At 52.1% G+C, this 18,657-nt stretch overlaps 1 protein-coding gene across 1 annotated transcript; it reads left to right on the top strand.

The window, feature by feature from the left end:
- The first annotated feature begins 1,237 nt into the window (after positions 1–1,237).
- On the top strand, positions 1,238–17,893 carry TTC9B (tetratricopeptide repeat domain 9B). Its single transcript, XM_081200670.1, has 4 exons — positions 1,238–1,860; positions 9,943–10,125; positions 12,786–14,250; positions 17,691–17,893. The coding sequence occupies exons 1-3, from the start codon at positions 1,404–1,406 to the stop codon at positions 12,866–12,868; spliced, it is 723 nt and encodes a 240-aa protein (XP_081056796.1). The 5' UTR covers positions 1,238–1,403; the 3' UTR covers positions 12,869–14,250; positions 17,691–17,893.
- Positions 17,894–18,657: the final 764 nt, after the last annotated feature.

Raw genomic sequence — 18,657 nt, 5'->3', positions numbered from 1 at the left:
CCTTCAGGTGGGGAGGGGAGGGGATGGGGCCAGGAGCCCAAGCAGAAGAGACAGTTCAGATGGGGGTGGTATTCTCTCTCTCTCTCTCTCTCTCTCTCTCTCTCTCTATCTCTATCTCTCTCTATCTCTCTATCTCTCTATCTCTCTATCTCTCTCTTTCTCTCTTCATCTATTCACAGTGACCCCACCCTCCCTGGCACTTTCTGCCTCCCCCCAGTCTTAACAGATTGGTTTTAAAAAAGAGTAGATAACTGTAAGAAAACAGGACTCTGGAAGTGTTCAATAAAGTGTGTTTTGTTCTCTCTTGCTCCTTCTTTTATCTCTTCATGGCAAGGTCTGTCGGTCCCCTTGGAAGTGGAGCCGGAATCTCAGGCCCCTCTTGGCAGGGGTGATGGGTGTGGGGAGAATCTGTCCCCACCCCTCTATTGTAGCCCAGTGGTGAAGCATTTAAGCTACGTCCCAGGAAGCCCCCAGTTCGAATCTTACCTCTATGATTTAAAATTGTTTTCATGGTAAAACGTTACAAAAACAGAACTTTGCAAATTTAAACGAAGGCATTACATAGTTGGAAGGCTTGATGAGCCTTCTCTTCTGCCCCCCACCCCACCCCCACTCACTGATACCTCCACTGTCAATACAGAGACCGTAACACTGATGGTCCACTAAGGGTGACTGCAAGCTGCCTGTCACAAGTGATGTTCCGCCATCTTTCTGGTCAAAATTCCTGCATTGCTCTTCAGAAATCACTAGCAGGCGAACTGGATAAATATTCTTCCCACTCAGAAGGAGCCATTCCCTTGCAGAAGTGCCCTGGCATTACAGAATCATAGAGCTGGGAGGAACCACGAGGGTCATCTAGTCCAATCCCCTGCAACCAAGGAATATTTTGCCCAGCGTAAGACTTGAACCCATGGCCCTGAGATTAAGAGTCTCCCAATTGAGCTACCCCACCTGTTTGCCTCCAGTTCCCGGCAGCCTCTCCAGGAATTTTTCAGGGATTCTTCAGCCTCCTGCGTTACAGCAGGGGTTGGACTAGACGACCCCTGGGTGTCCCATTACGAGACTGCAACTCTGGCTCTTCGCAGAAGGCAGCTTCCAGCGCTTCTCCATCAGAAACCCACCGCCAGGAAACGGCGCTCCCGGCACAACCCCACCCGCACCCATACTCCGGAGGAGGCGGGGCTTGCCTGTGGCCCCTCCCTTCCTTTGCGTCCCCCCCCCTCCCGCCCCCAGTCCCTCCAAGAGGAAGGGCGCCTGCCTGCCGCCGCCGCCGCCGCCTCCTCGCTGAGCGCCGAGACATCCGAGGTCAGCCCGGCCGGCGGTGCTGATGCGGAGGGAGTTTCCCACAATGCACCGCTAGCGCGCTCTCCCTGGTGCTGAAGCTCCGCTCCGGGGCGCCGTCGATGCACAGCGCGCTCTTCCAGCTGGTGCAGCGGAGACAAGCGCCCGAGCATGGGCCTGTGAGGGGGGCCATGGACGAGCGCAGCCCCTACAAGAGGAGCTGCCCGCAGGCCGGCGGCGGAGGGGGCAGCAGCGGCGGAGGGGCGGCCGTCGGGGGCGGCCGGGCCCACCTGCGCGGGGCCGCCGCCGCGGGCGCCGCCGAGCCCCAGCCGGACCTGGAGGCCAAGATCCGGCAGGCGGTGGAGTTCAAGGCCGAGGGCGGGCGCTGCTACAAGCAGAAGAAGTTCCGCGAGGCCATCGGGAAGTACCACCGGGCGCTGCTGCAGCTGAAGGGGCTGGAGGCCGAGGCCGAGGACGGCAGCAGCCCGCTGCGGAGGGCCGGCTGGCAGCAGCGCCTCTCCGAGGAGCAGCGGGCGCTGGTCGAGGGCACCGAGATCGAGTGCTACAACAGCCTGACGGGTAAGGCTGGGGCGGATTCTCTTTTTTTGGGGGGTGAGGGGAGCTGTGTGCCAGGCCCAGAGGAAGAAGGTGGGGGGCCCTCGCCTGGCAACGGGACCCCCCCTCCCAGTTTGGAAGGTTCTCCAAGCAGGCAGAAGAACCCCCGTGTCGTGACGAAGCTGTCCCTCTTCAGACGTGTCTCTGGCTCCCTCTCATGCGCCTCCCGTGTCCAGCCGGCAGGGGGAGCCCTTTCCAATCCTGCTTTCCTACTCCTAGGGGTCAGAATATTTGAGGGGGCTGCCCCTTCTAAGTTGACGGGCATTGCCATTCAAATAGCGTGTGATTATGCAGGGTGGGCTTACCTGGGCCCCCACAATACAGTCATACCTTGGGCTACAGATGCTTCAGGTTGTGCGATTTCGGGTTGCGCACTGCACTGAACCCGGAAGCACCGGAACAGATTAATCCCATGTTTCAGCGCTTGCGCATGCACAGAAGCACTAAATCGTGCTTTGCGCGTGCACAGAAGCGCCGAATCGCAACCCACACATGCACATGTTGCGAATGCTACGGGTTGCGAATGTGCTTCCAGCATGGATCATGTTCGCAACCCGAGTGTCCACTGTATTTTATTCAAGTTGGCACCCCTAATTGGGGCCAAGACCCAGCCTCTGATCCCTTCCTAGTCAAAAGCGCCCCCTCTGGGAAACGGGCAAGGACGTCCCTCGTTTAGGGGGGTCCCCTTTGCACCAGAGAATTTGCAGCTCTTTAGTGGGGGGTCTGTGGAGATCTGCACCCTGCAACCTGAAACGCCCAGGGAAAGGCCTGGTGTTGCAGGTATGGGGTTCCCAGGGGACTGTCCAGGTTGCCAGGATAATACCAAGCAGAGAAGCCTCCAGCCCAGAGGGCCAAAGTCAAAGGCTCAGCCCCTGGGAAGTTGTGCCAGGAGGAATCAAGTTGGGGGGGGCAGGGGGTGAGGCAGAAATTGCTGCCTTAAGGCTAGAGTGTCCACCTGCCCTCTGAGAAAATGTTTAGAAGACCCAAGAGCCGGGGATGGTGAGGTGGCCAGTGATGTTTCGGGCCAGATGGCCACCCCTCCCTTAACAAAATATTCAAAATTTCACAAAGTCCAAGGGATGTTCTCCCCATCCACCCATTGGTCCATCTCCTAAGGTCCTCCTCTTCCAAGCAGAGAGGAGGAACATCGCAGCTAAGGCCAAGGGTTTCAGGGGAAAACCCTCGAGGTCCTACTTCTCTCACCTGTTGCAAAGGTTGAAGATTCCCTTGGGAATCCATCAGGTGTATGTGTTTAAGACTTTTGTATATTGGCGGTGGCCTCCCCTCTAGCAGTGACCCCCTCTCCCTGACCTTTGACCCTCCTTGCCCCTCCCTCACCTTCTCCTTCCTCTTTCTTTGGGTACTTCCTGCTAGGGATGAAACAAAACCATGCAAATCTCATTCACCAATATTTACAATTTTGACATAAAATTTTTGAATGCTAGCCCGCAGGACTGAAATCCATTTATTCCCCTCGAAATTCAGAAGTATTACATTTGATGTTTTATTGTATTTTTTATATTTTGTTGGAAGCCGCCCAGAGTGTCTAGGGAAACCCAGCCAGATGGGTGGGGTATTTATTATTATTATTATTATTATTATTATTATTATTATTATTATTATTATTTCCACCTTTCCTCCAAGGAGCTCAAGTCAGTGTGCAAGGCTCTGCCACTCCTCACTCCCCTTTTTAAGTCAAATAGTCATACAAATCCGGACAATACCATTTATTCTGTGAACCGCCCTGAAATCTTTTGATGAAGGGTGGTATATAAATTTAATTTGACAACAACAACAATATGAAGAAAGGGAAGGGGTGTAAGTGCTTCTCAATTATAATCTCAAATATTCACATCTCTTGGTATTTGCTACAATCCTGTGAAGTTTTAATACTATACAAATCCTTATTTTATGTGTATCTCCCAAAGGATAAGAAGGGGTAATAATACTGCCTATGGCAGCCAACAGCCGACCCCTAAATCAGGGAAACCCAATACTTAATATATTGGATTGTATGGTTCAGTTCCCTCTTTCCTTCTCTTCCTGTTTTAGAGACCGGGTGTTACATACTCATTAGTTCTCTAATTAGCTAATTCCTAATTAGTTCTTCTTCTTGGTATCCAGCTTGGCTTCTGTGTCTTAGCAAAGGGAATTTCTCGCATGTAGCACAAGACACGGCTTTTGTGTTTGATACGCTTTAATATTTACATTGTCTCTTGTGCAATAACAGCGAACCATTTCCTCAATAGTTGCTATGACCATTTCCCAACAGCTTCACCACATATGGGGGTGGGGACAACATTTCTTCAAGAAATAAAATAAAATCAGGGAAGACCCACCCCCATTCTGCCCTTACAGCAACACTGCGAGATGAATTTTGCATAATTTCAGTGACTGGCCTGGAGAGCTTAATGGCTGAGTGAAGAGATTTGAACCCAGAGCTCTCTGGCCATGAGCCAGCACTCTAGCCGTTGCACCACAGCGACGCTTGCTCTTGTTGGCGACACCTGACTGCTTCTTTTGGTTTGGCGACTTTTATGAATCACACAAAATGTCAACCCCTGAATATTTGGTCCCATCTTGGCCGATTCTGGGGTTGTGGCACTCATCTTGCTTTATTGGCTGAGGGAGCCGGCGTACAGCTTCCGGGTCATGTGGCCAGCATGACTAAGCCGCTTCTTGCGAACCAGAGCAGCACACGGAAACGCCGTTTACCTTCTCGCTGGAGCGGTGCCTATTTATCTACTTGCACTTTGAGGTGCTTTCGAACTGCTAGGTGGGCAGGAGCTGGGACCAAGCAACGGGAGCTCACCCCGTCACGGGGATTCGAACCGCCGACCTTCTGATCGGCAAGTCCTAGGCTCTGTGGTTTAACCCACAACGCCACCCATGTCCCATTTGCTTACTACTTGGTAAAATTGATCCTGCTCCTCCTGAGGGGGCATGAAGAGCTATGAACGATCCTGGTTTGCTACCACCACAACTCAAAGCGCTCGCCCCCCCCCCCGAAATCCTGTCCTGCCTCTTTTCCAGCTGCTGAGGTCTCACTGCCTGCTCCCCTCCCACAATCGTGTTTGCTTTTGAGCAGGGGTAGGCAAACTAAAAAAGGGACGCACGTGGCACTGTGGGTTAAACCACAGAGCCTAGGACTTGCCGATCAGAAGGTTGGCTGTTCGAATCCCTGCGATGGGGTGAGCTCCCGTTATTTAGTCCCTGCTCCTGCCAACCTAGCAATTCAAAAGCACGTCAAATGCAAGTAGATAAATAGGTACCACTCCAGCAGGAAGGTAAATGGCGTTTCCGTGCGCTGTTCTGGTTCGCCAGAAGCAGCTTAGTCATGCTGGCCACATGACCCGGAAGCTGTACGCCGGCTCCCTCGGCCAGTAAAGCGAGATGAGCGCCACAACCCCAGAGTCATCTGCAACTGGACCTAATGGACAGGGGTCCCTTTACCTTTACTAGGCAAACTAAGGCCTGGGAGCTGGATCCGGCCCATTTGCCTTCTCAGTCCGGCCTGCGGACAGCCCAGGAATCAGCGTGTTTTTACATGAGTAGAATGTGTCATTTTATTTAAAATGCATCTCTGGGTTATTTGTGGGGCATAGGAATTCAATCATACTTTTTTTCAAAATATAGCCTGGCCCCCCACATGGTCTGGGGGACAGTGGAGCGGCCCACGGCTGAAAAAGGTTGCTGACCCCTGCTTTTGAGGAAGAATATTGAGATTTTCAGGAGGGAGGCTGAATCTGGCCCCTCGTCCTGCCTTATGTGGGCATCCTGCCCTCCTGCAGGGTGGCAGAGGGGGCAAAGCAGAGCAGCCACGGCCGGAGTCAAGCAGAAGGGAGGGGGGCAACCTTAAATGAACCTGCCTGTGTTTTGCCTCTTGAAAAACAGCCAGGAAGAGAATGATTTGGATGGCAGATGAGGAAAGGAGGAGGGAGGAGGGGCACATCAAGCCCAACCGGACAGATCTGCCAGGAACATTGTAAGCATCAAAGCTCTGCCATTGCAATGGCAACCCTAAAACAGGACTTTTTATTATTTTATTTTATTTTATTTTATTTTATTTTATTTTATTTTATTTTATTTTATTTTATTTTATTTTATTTATTATTAATGTTGCAATACATATATGAAATCTTTACATAATGATACATATACATTATACAGTGGTACCTCGGGTTAAGAACTTAATTCGTTCTGGAGGTCTGTTCTTAACCTGAAGCACCACTTTAGCTAATGGGGGCTCCTGCTGCTGCTGCACCGCCGGAGCACGATTTCTGTTCTCATCCTGAGGCAAAGTTCTTAACCTGAGGTAATATTTCTGGGTTAGCAGAGTCTGTAACCTGAAGCGTATGTAACCCGAGGTACCGCTGTATTCGTAAATTCACATTTTCATGTTTCATTATGTACCAACATTTATCCATTTCTTATTTCTTGCCCTGTGTCTTCCCTCCACCCGTGCGTGACTTCCTTGTTATTATTTTATAACTTTATTATTGAGATTGTATTTTTTTGTATCTTAATTATTAAACATTCAGTCTTATATATCAGCTTAGCTTAGCTTAACTTTGTGGAATCAGTCTATGCATAATAAATAAATTCCTGTTGGAGCATGTTTTGGCCATGTATTCTTCTACACATTTCCATTCCTGTTTGAGATTTTGATTAGATTGCATTCTAACTGTTGCCGTAATTTTTGCTAATTCAAGTATTAAAAAAAAATTATATTGCCGATCTTTCAATGTTGGTACTTCTTCTGATTTCCAGGCCTTTTTTTTTTCCACAGTTGAGGGGGGGGACGAGTATCCCTTTGCGGGGGTCCTGGCCCAATCTCCTTCAGCACCTGCCTTGTGGCACAGCTGCCTTTCAACTCAAGAGACCCAACCAAGGTGGGCGGGAGGATGTCACCCCCTGCGCACGCCCCTCCCTGGTGACAATGCTGGAGCTTGTTTTTTGTTTTTGTTTTTAAAGAGACCCCTGACCATTAGGTCCAGTCGTGGCCGACTCTGGGGTTGCAGCACTCATCTCGCTTTACTGGCCGAGGAAGCCGGTGTACAGCTTCTGGGTCATGTGGCCAGCAGGACTAAGCCGCTTCTGGCGAACCAGAGCAGCACACGGAAACGCCGTTTACCTTCCCGCCGGAGTGGTACCTATTTATCTACTTGCACTTTGACGTGCTTTCGAACTGCTAGGTTGGCAGGAGCAGGGACCGAACAACGGGAGCTCACCCTGTCATGGGGATTTGAACCGCCGACCTTCTGATCAGCAAGTCCTAGGCTCTGTGGTTTAACCCACAGCGCCACCTGTGCCCCAAGGATGCAGCTTGTTGAAAGGCCAGCTGGGTGGGGGCTACATCCTGGCCTTCTGTCCTGCCCTGTGCTAGGCCTTGTTCTTTTCCCCTGAAAGTGCAGTTTATAAATATTTAAAATATATTTTTTAATTTAAAAAAATCAACATCGTTGATAGTGGTTGCATTCTTGGGCACGTAGGGCTATCGCACCAAGGCCAGGTAGAGCAGCATGCAGGTTTGCAGGATCACGATGGGCAAGGATTCAGAAGGAGCCACCTGGGAAGAGGCTGGCTCCCTCATTAACTAGAATCATAGAATCATAGAATCCTAGAGTTGGAAGAGACCACAAGGGCCATCGAGTCCAACCCCCTGCCAAGCAGGAAACACCCTCAGAGCACTCCTGACATATGGTTGTCAAGCCTCTGCTTAAAGACCTCCAAAGTAGGAGACTCCACCACACTCCTTGGCAGCAAATTCCACTGTCAAACAGCTCTTACTGTCAGGAAGTTCTTCCTAATGTTTAGGTGGAATCTTCTTTCTTGTAGTTTGGATCCATTGCTCCGTGTCCGCTTCTCTGGAGCAGCAGAAAACAACCTTTCTCCCTCCTCTATGTGACATCCTTTTATATATTTGAACATGGCTATCATATCACCCCTTAACCTCCTCTTCTCCAGGCTAAACATGCCCAGCTCCCTTAGCCGTTCCTCATAAGGCATCGTTTCCAGGCCTTTGACCATTTTGGTTGCCCTCCTCTGGACACGTTCCAGTTTGTCAGTGTCCTTCTTGAATAGAGAACTCTGCGAAAGACACCCCCACTGTGCATAGATAGAGGGGCAGGGGGTATAGCTGTTTATGCTCCTACCTGCCTTGGTGTGCTCTCTTTCTATCTTTTTCCCTACTCTGCCAGCAATGTGAAAACATCTGCTAAATCTCACCAGGGGCAGGGCCTTTTCAGTACTGGCCCCGACTTGGTGGAACGCTCTGTCACAAGAGACCAGGGCCCTGCGGGACTTGACATCTTTCTGCAAGAAAGAGCTGTTCCGCCTGGCCTTTGGTTTGGACTCAGTCTGACCCTTATGTTTCCCTCCCCTTACGGTTTTGATTTATGGGCTACTTTTAAAATGAGGCTGCATTTTAAATTGCATTTTAACCTGTATTTTAAATTGGTGGGGTTTTTTTCTATTATGTTTTTATTGTAATTTTACTGGTGTTAACCGCCCTGACCCCGGCTCTGGCCAGGGAGGGCGGGGTATAAATAAAATTTATTATTATTATTTTATGTCTCAAATCCTGCTCAGACTGCATTCTAAGCTAGACTTAAGTACAGTGGTACCTCGGTTTAAGAACAGTCCGGTTTAAGAACAATTCGATTTACAAACTCCGCAAAACCGGAAATAGTGTCTTGGTTTGAGAACTTTACCTCGGTCTAAGAACGGAATCTGACCGGTGGAAGGGCACCAGCGGTGGGAGGCCTCATTAGGGAAAGCGCGCCTCAGTTTAAGAACAGTTTTGGTTTAAGAACAGACTTCTGGAACGGATTAAGTTTGTAAACCAAGGTACCACTGTATGTCTTTGTAATCAAATTACTGTGTTCATTCAGCCTGCCTGAACAAAGTTTCTGCATCTGTTACTCTTCAGCAAGTATTATGAGAGAGCAAGTGCTATTTTTTACCTTTTCTGCAAGGCTGTTTGTGTGATTGTTATTTTAAAGGGGAGGAAATACCAGGAGAATCCAGTCTGCCTTAAAGCATCCTGGATTCATTAAACTAAAAGGCTAAAATTGGGCTATCTAAGCTTCCCTTTTAAGATGCAAATGGATGACACTCTGATGAACTCACAAACGTGAGGAAGGAAAGATATTCTATTATTTATTTATTTATACATACATACATACATACATACATACATATCCTGCCTATCTGGCTGGTTTCCCCCAGCCACTCTAGTCGGCTCCCAACAGAATTAAAAGCACAATAAACCACCAAATGTTAAAAACGTCCCTAAACAGGGCTGCCTTCGGATGTCTTCTGAAGTCAGATAGTTGTTTATTTCCTTGACATCTGCTGGGAGGGCGTTCCACAGTGCGGGCGCCACCACCGAGAAGGCCCTCTGCCTGCTTCCCTGTACCCCACTTCTCGCAGGGAGGGATCCGACAGAAGGCCCTCTCCTAACATCTATTCCAGGGGTCGGCAACCTTTTTCAGCTGTGGGCCAGTCCACCGTCCCTCAGACCATGTGATAGGCTGGACTATATTTTTTGGGGGGAAATGAACGAATTCCTATGCCCCACAAATAACCTAGAGATGCATTTTAAATAAAAGGACACATTCTACTCATGTAAAAACACGCTGATTCCCGGACTGCCCGTGGGCCGGATTGAGAAGGCGATTGGGCCGCATCCGGTCCCCAGGCCTTAGTTTGCATAGGTAAAGGTAATGGGACCCCTGACCATTAGGTCCAGTCGTGGCCGACTCTGGGGTTGCGGCGCTCATCTCGCTTTATTGGCCGGGTCATGTGGCCAGCAGGACTAAGCCGCTTCTGGCGAACAAGAGCAGCGCACGGAAGCGCCGTTTACCTTCCCGCTGGAGTGGTACCTATTTATCTACTTGCACAGGTGTGCTTTCGAACTGCTAGGTTGGCAGGAGCAGGGACCGAGCAATGGGAGCTCACCCCGTCGCGGGGATTCAAACCGCTGACCTTCTAGTTTGCCTACCCCTGATCTATTCACACCCCGACCTCTCTCTCTCTCTCCAGCCTGCCTGTTGCAATCGGAGCTGGTGAACTATGAGAGGGTGCGGGACTATTGCCTCAAGGTTCTTGCCAAGGAGAAGAGGAACTTCAAAGCCATGTACCGGGCGGGCATCGCCTTCTACCATCTGGGCGACTACGACAACGCCCTGCTCTATTTGAAAGAGGCCAAGAGCCTGGAGCCCGCAGGTGGGTGCTTTGCTTGGCCCGTGGCGGGAGGGAGAGGTGGGCAAGGGGGTGGGAGTAGAAGGGGCAGTTGGCAAGGCCTGAAACGGAGCGCAGCTCAGAGGCAGGGCACCTCTTCTGGGGGCAGGAGTCTGGGGCTCAACCCCTGGCAGCTCCTCCACTTTAAGAACATAAGACAAGGCTGCTGGATCAGGCCATTCGAGGCCAGCATCCTGCGCTCAAAAGGGAAACCCCCAAGCAGGATTTGAACACAGGATCAACTCTCCCCTCCTGTGGTTTCCAGCATTGCTGTGTGATAGAAATTTTGAGGTCTTAGATATATGGTAATGTTCGAAGGTGGTGGAGGAGACTCTTGAGAGTCCCATGGACTGCAAGAAGATCAAACCTCTCCATTCTGAAGGAAATCAGCCCTGAGTGCTCACTGGAAGGACAGATCCTGAAGCTGAGGCTCCAATACTTTGGCCTCCTCATGAGAAGAGAAGACTCCCTGGAAAAGACCCTGATGTTGGGAAAGATGGAGGGCACAAGGAGAAGAGGACGACAGAGGAGATGGTTGGACAGTGTTCTCGAAGCTACGAACATGAGTCTGACCAAACTGCGGGAGGCAGTGGAAGACAGGAGTGCCTGGCGTGCTCTGGTCCAGGGGGTCACGAAGAGGCGGACACGACTAAACGACTAAACAACAACAAATGTTCATAACTGCATGTACATAGATCAGCTCAGGAAGACCGACCTGAAGCCATTTTGATTCCTAAACTGAGCAAATGTTTTTCTCTGCAAGGTCAAAGTGGGAAACCTCCCCATTGCCTCTTTCCTCACAAATCCTGTCTTAAGGGCACATTTAAGATATGAATAGGGCGTGAGCTTGTGACCTGACCCAGGAACTGAGTATTTATCATTACAAAAGACTGGCCAGGCTCCCCAGGAAATCCAATCAAGTGACCTGCCAGACAGGAGATAAACAAGGACAGGAGAAAAACAACATTCAAATTTCTGTTTAGACCGCCTTTTCTGTGATGTAGGTGTGATGTATCTGAGGGGTGGTCTTAGGTTACACCCCTTCTGTGATGTATGTATGATGTTTCTGGGGGTGGTCTTGATCTACAGGGTGGCAATTTCGAAAGTTTTTATAAGGCCTTGCGCGCCATTTTTCGGGATTCCTCCTCCTTTCCTGCGGGTGAGGGGAGCACCCTGTTGCAACAGATCAATAAAGATCAGGCTGACTAGCTGCTTTGCTTCTCAATATTCTCTGGTTGGCCTCCTACCAATAGGGAACCCACGTAAGGACTCTATGGGCTCTTGGATACCCCATAAGGGGGGAAAGGGCAATTTTTTGTTTTCAACAGCTGCCTCTGACAGTGGAGGCAGAGAACAATCATCCTGGCTAGTAGCCATCCAAAGCCCTCTCCTCCTACATGAATTAGTCTAATCTTATTTTAAAGCCACCTCTGCCTCCTGTGGCAGGGAGTTCCATAGGTAAAAAGAGGGCTTTCTTTTACCTGCCCAGGCTCTTCCAATATTCAGCTTCCCCACGACTTCTAGCATTTCTCTGCCTAATTTGATAAACTCCTTATCACGTCGTCTCTCACCTGCCTTTCCTCTGAGCTAAGAAGCCCCAAACACTGCAAACTTGCTTCATAGGAAGGTGGGTCCCTTGTGTAATAAACATAAATCTGCCCTTATTCCCTAATGGGGGACACAAGAGCCCTCATAGAGTCCTTTGTAGGTTCTCCATCGGTCGGAGAAAAGAACAGAGGCCAACCAGAGAATATTGAGAAGCAAAGCAGCTAGTAAGCCTGATCTTTATTGATCTGTTGCAACAGGGTGCTCCCCTCACACGCAGGAGAAAGAGGAGGACCCAGAACCAAGGTGTGCCCGCCCTTATATAGACATTTTAAATTGCCCGCCCTGGAGTCCAAGACCACCCCCAGAAACATCATACCTACATCACAGAAGAGGCGGTCTACAGCAGAAATCTGAGTGTGTTGTTTATCTCCTGTCTGGCAGGTTACCTGTTAATGCTTACTTGATTGGATACCCTGAGGAGCCTGGCCAGTCTTTTGTAATGATGAATACTTAGTTCCTGAGCCAGGTCACAAGCTCACCCTATTCATACACAGATATACCCTTAAGACAGGGTTTGTGAATGAAAAGACAATGGGGAGGCTTTTCCATTTTCCTTCGACCTTGCAGAGAAATATTTGAGGTCAATTTGGGAGGGACAAAATGGTTTCAGGACTTTTTCTGTGGGGTTTCAGACATGTGGTTTATATATGCAGTTATGAATAACTTTTTTTATTTCACTTGCTTGTGCCTTGCTGGGAGGGAGAGGTGGGGGACCTGCTTGGCTGTGGAAAGGGAAGGTGGCAAGGCCTGAAATCTCAGCTCAGTGGCACAGCGCACCTTTGGGGTGCAAAAGTTTGGGGTTCATCCCCTGGTGGCAACTACAGCTTAAAAGGACTGTGACTAGGAGGGCTGGCTGGGAAGGACCCCTCCCTGGATGGGGCCTGGCTGAACCAGCTGGGGAGGGTTGACCCTGGGCAGGAGGACTTGTCTTGGGTTTCCAGGATGCGGCCAGGGAAGGGAGAGCTGTCGTGGCTCCTCCTCCTCCTCTTCTTCTTCCTCCTCCTCCTCACAGGCTCTGCCTCTCCCTTTCCTTGCAGACACCAACGTCTTACGCTACATCCAGCTGACAGAGATTAAGATCAGCCGCTGCAGCCAGCGGGAGAAGGAGATGATTGCGTAGCTGCCCCATCGGAGACAGAGGCTTCTACACGTGGTGCCAGCCGTGCCCTGAACCCACCACCCGCTGCACTCCAGGACCCAGGAAGATGCCGCCAGGTGCCCAGCGAGCCCCTGGCAGGTGCCACGGCGGCCAGAGAACCCCCAGCTCAGAGCTATGCCGCCCTATACGAAGGACAGATCGGGACTTGACCATGTAGCATTTTGCCAAAACACTGTTGGGGGCTGCTTCTTTCTGCTTTGCCTTTTTCTATATAAAAACAAAACCTAAACCAAACCAAAAAAAAACAAAACAAAAAACCCCGAGAGAATTTGCAAGATGTGCCTCTGTTGGATTGGCTGTGGGGCACTGGGAGCAGAGAGGGGCACCCCAGAAGGAGCAGATCAGGGTGCCATTGGGGAGAGTTGAAGTCAGCCTTTAGAGCAGATGTCCATCCCCCTCCCCCCAAAAAAAAACACTAAGCAGAAGATGGTGGGGGCTGAGAACAAGTGCCCTGTCTGGGGTCAGGGTGTCCTTTCCCCTCTATTTACATCTCTCCTCCCTTCCTGAGCACCCTCATGGCACCCTGTTCGCCTCCAGAAAGGATGGCTTCCCCTCTGAGCTCCCAGCCACCCCACAGGTGTGAAGAGGCAGCCCCCAGCACTTTGCTTCAGTAGCTCAGTTGGTTAGAGCATGGTGCTGATAAAGGCAAGGTTGCAGGTTCGATACCCATATGGGTCAGCTGCGTTGGAAGGGGTTTGGCTGGATGGTGCTTAGGGTCCCTTCCGACTCTGCAATTCTATGATTCTACGAAATGCTGTGGGGCTAAGGGCCAAAGGGGAGCCCTGCTGGATCCGGCCATTGTCCCTCCCCAGCAGGGAGCAAGGACAGGGGGAGAGGACAGCAGTCTCCCCCCCCACCCCGCTTTTCTCAAACAAGAAATCCACAAGGTTCTTGGATCTGGCATGCAGAGCAAGCATCCAGTTTGTGAATCTGGTTAGGAGAGAGGGATTGCCTTTGTAAAATAGCAAAGGCCTTTATTCTAGGTTAATTTTGGGAAGGGGAGGCTTTCCTGGTTCTTAGCTAAGCAGCTCAACCAGAGTCCCAAGGAGCCGTGATTGCTCCCTTGTTCTCAGAGGATGCGATCCAGGATGTCGAAAGGAGGGAGGGAAAGGCCATAGCTCAGTGAGAGGTCACCTGCCTTGCATGCAGAAGGCCCCAGGGTCAATCCCTGCTGGGAGTATCTCCAGGAAGGGCTGGGAGGCATTCCCAGACCCAAACACTGGGGAGCCTCATCCAGGCCATGTTGAAAATACTGAGCCAGTTGGACCAGGGCTCAGAATGTTCCCAAGAAGGGAGCTGCAACCCAGGAGTACGATTGCACTCCAGAGGGCTGCAACCCAGGGGTACGATTGCACTCCAGAGTGCTGCAACCCAGGGGTACGATTGCACTCCAGAGTGCTGCAACCCAGGGGTACGATTGCACTCCAGAGGGCTGCAACCCAGGGGTACGATTGCACTCCAGAGTGCTGCAACCCAGGGGTACGATTGCACTCCAGAGGGCTGCAACCCAGGGGTACGATTGCACTCCAGAGGGCTGCAACCCAGGGGTACGATTGCACTCCAGAGTGCTGCAACCCAGGGGTACGATTGCACTCCAGAGGGCTGCAACCCAGGGGTACGATTGCACTCCAGAGGGCTGCAACCCAGGGGTACGATTGCACTCCAGAGGGCTGCAACCCAGGGGTACGATTGCACTTCAGAGTGCTGCAACCCAGGGGTACGATTGCACTCCAGAGTGCTGCAACCCAGGGGTACGATTGCACTTCAGAGTGCTGCAACCCAGGGGTACGATTGCACTTCAGAGGGCTGCAACCCAGGGGTACGATTGCACTCCAGAGGGCTGCAACCCAGGGGTACGATTGCACTCCAGAGGGCTGCAACCCAGGGGTACGATTGCACTCCAGAGGGCTGCAACCCAGGGGTACAATTGCACTTCAGAGGGCTGCAACCCAGGGGTACGATTGCACTCCAGAGGGCTGCAACCCAGGGGTACGATTGCACTCCAGAGTGCTGCAACCCAGGGGTACAATTGCACTTCAGAGGGCTGCAACCCAGGGGTACAATTGCACTCCAGAGTGCTGCAACCCAGGGGTACGATTGCACTCCAGAGTGCTGCAACCCAGGAGTACGATTGCACTCCAGAGTGCTGCAACCCAGGAGTACGATTGCACTCCAGAGTGCTGCAACCCAGGGGTACGATTGCACTCCAGAGGGCTGCAACCCAGGGGTACAATTGCACTCCAGAGGGCTGCAACCCAGGGGTACAATTGCACTCCAGAGGGCTGCAACCCAGGGGTACAATTGCACTTCAGAGGGCTGCAACCCAGGGGTACAATTGCACTCCAGAGGGCTGCAACCCAGGGGTACGATTGCACTCCAGAGGGCTGCAACCCAGGGGTACAATTGCACTTCAGAGTGCTGCAACCCAGGGGTACGATTGCACTCCAGAGGGCTGCAACCCAGGGGTACGATTGCACTTCAGAGTGCTGCAACCCAGGGGTACGATTGCACTTCAGAGTGCTGCAACCCAGGGGTACGATTGCACTCCAGAGTGCTGCAACCCAGGGGTACGATTGCACTCCAGAGGGCTGCAACCCAGGGGTACAATTGCACTTCAGAGTGCTGCAACCCAGGGGTACGATTGCACTCCAGAGGGCTGCAACCCAGGGGTACGATTGCACTTCAGAGTGCTGCAACCCAGGGGTACGATTGCACTCCAGAGGGCTGCAACCCAGGGGTACAATTGCACTTCAGAGTGCTGCAACCCAGGGGTACGATTGCACTCCAGAGGGCTGCAACCCAGGGGTATGATTGCACTTCAGAGTGCTGCAACCCAGGGGTACGATTGCACTCCAGAGGGCTGCAACCCAGGGGTACAATTGCACTTCAGAGTGCTGCAACCCAGGGGTACGATTGCACTCCAGAGGGCTGCAACCCAGGGGTACGATTGCACTTCAGAGTGCTGCAACCCAGGGGTACGATTGCACTCCAGAGGGCTGCAACCCAGGGGTACGATTGCACTTCAGAGTGCTGCAACCCAGGGGTACGATTGCACTCCAGAGTGCTGCAACCCAGGGGTACGATTGCACTCCAGAGTGCTGCAACCCAGGGGTACGATTGCACTCCAGAGGGCTGCAACCCAGGGGTACGATTGCACTCCAGAGGGCTGCAACCCAGGGGTACGATTGCACTCCAGAGGGCTGCAACCCAGGGGTACGATTGCACTTCAGAGTGCTGCAACCCAGGGGTACGATTGCACTCCAGAGTGCTGCAACCCAGGGGTACGATTGCACTTCAGAGTGCTGCAACCCAGGGGTACGATTGCACTTCAGAGGGCTGCAACCCAGGGGTACGATTGCACTCCAGAGGGCTGCAACCCAGGGGTACGATTGCACTCCAGAGGGCTGCAACCCAGGGGTACAATTGCACTTCAGAGTGCTGCAACCCAGGGGTACGATTGCACTTCAGAGTGCTGCAACCCAGGGGTACGATTGCACTCCAGAGTGCTGCAACCCAGGGGTACGATTGCACTCCAGAGGGCTGCAACCCAGGGGTACGATTGCACTTCAGAGTGCTGCAACCCAGGGGTACGATTGCACTCCAGAGGGCTGCAACCCAGGGGTACGATTGCACTTCAGAGTGCTGCAACCCAGGGGTACAATTGCACTTCAGAGTGCTGCAACCCAGGGGTACAATTGCACTTCAGAGTGCTGCAACCCAGGGGTACAATTGCACTCCAGAGGGCTGCAACCCAGGGGTACGATTGCACTCCAGAGGGCTGCAACCCAGGGGTAGGATTGCACTTCAGAGTGCTGCAACCCAGGGGTACGATTGCACTTCAGAGTGCTGCAACCCAGGGGTACGATTGCACTCCAGAGGGCTGCAACCCAGGGGTAGGATTGCACTTCAGAGTGCTGCAACCCAGGGGTACGATTGCACTCCAGAGGGCTGCAACCCAGGGGTAGGATTGCACTTCAGAGTGCTGCAACCCAGGGGTACGATTGCACTTCAGAGGGCTGCAACCCAGGGGTACGATTGCACTCCAGAGGGCTGCAACCCAGGGGTACGATTGCACTCCAGAGTGCTGCAACCCAGGGGTACGATTGCACTCCAGAGTGCTGCAACCCAGGGGTACAATTGCACTTCAGAGTGCTGCAACCCAGGGGTACGATTGCACTTCAGAGTGCTGCAACCCAGGGGTACGATTGCACTCCAGAGTGCTGCAACCCAGGGGTACAATTGCACTTCAGAGGGCTGCAACCCAGGGGTACAATTGCACTTCAGAGGGCTGCAACCCAGGGGTACGATTGCACTCCAGAGGGCTGCAACCCAGGGGTACAATTGCACTTCAGAGTGCTGCAACCCAGGGGTACGATTGCACTTCAGAGTGCTGCAACCCAGGGGTACAATTGCACTCCAGAGTGCTGCAACCCAGGGGTACGATTGCACTCCAGAGTGCTGCAACCCAGGGGTACAATTGCACTCCAGAGTGCTGCAACCCAGGGGTACGATTGCACTCCAGAGTGCTGCAACCCAGGAGTACGATTGCACTCCAGAGTGCTGCAACCCAGGAGTACGATTGCACTCCAGAGTGCTGCAACCCAGGGGTACGATTGCACTCCAGAGGGCTGCAACCCAGGGGTACGATTGCACTTCAGAGTGCTGCAACCCAGGGGTACGATTGCACTTCAGAGGGCTGCAACCCAGGGGTACGATTGCACTCCAGAGTGCTGCAACCCAGGGGTACGATTGCACTTCAGAGGGTTGGCTCAGATCAAAGGAGAGAGACAGTCTAGATTCATGATGGTCTCCTGGTCTGTCTGTCTTCTCCCGGAAGATGTGTGTCGAGTTAACGCACAGCTTGGAGGCTGACCTGAGCCTTGCCATTCCTGCTTTTCGGAGGACCCCACTTTACCCCTGGTTAGAACCACACTGAGTTTAAGAAAATAAGAAAGCTAAGTTTATTAAAGGAAAGAAAATGCTTGACCGGGAAGATCCGAATTCTGTCTCACTAAGGGGGGGGGATACAAAAAGCCACCTGCCTGCCCTTTGTCCTCATCAGAAGAGACACACAGAGATGTCTCCTCTTCCACAGGGAGGTAAAGGTAAAGGTACCCCTCCCTGACCAGTTGCAGATGACTCTGGGGTTGCAGTGCTCATCTTGCTCTGTAGGCTGAGGGAGCCGGTGTTTGTCCGCAGACAGCTTCCGGCTCATGTGGCCAGCATGACTAAGCTCTGGCGAAACCAGAGCAGCACGCGGAAACGCCATTTACCTTCCTGCCGGAGTGGTATCTATTTATCTACTTGCACTGGCGTGCTTTCGAACTGCTAGGTGGGCAGGAGCTGGGACCAAACAACGGGAACTCACCCCGTCATGGGGATTTGAACCGCCGACTTTCTGATCAGCAAGCCCTAGGCCCTGTGGTTTAGACCACAGCGCCACCCGCGTCCCTTCCATAGGGAGGAGGGAGGAGCAAAGTCAGGAAGCGACCCCAGAGTCTCCCTTGCACCTCTGGGAAAGTCAGCAAAGGCTGAAGGACAGTCTAGGAAGTTTGCCTGGTCCTCCCTGCCTCCCTCCCTCTTTCTCCTCTGCAGACCACCTTCAATACAATCTGAGTTGCATTCCAACGCTTCCAACAGAAATCACCCCCATGCTTAATACTGGTGGCATTGGGGGGGACGGGGATGGGGGGGCCTTCAATTTGGCAGGGTCGCATCCAGACACCCAATGAAGATGTTCAGAGGCCTGA

This window comes from Podarcis bocagei (genome assembly GCF_964188305.1).
Source record: "Podarcis bocagei genome assembly, chromosome: 7".
NCBI lineage: Eukaryota > Metazoa > Chordata > Lepidosauria > Squamata > Lacertidae > Podarcis > Podarcis bocagei.
Note: the sequence above shows the minus strand (reverse complement) of the source record. Positions and strands in the feature narration are given on the sequence as shown.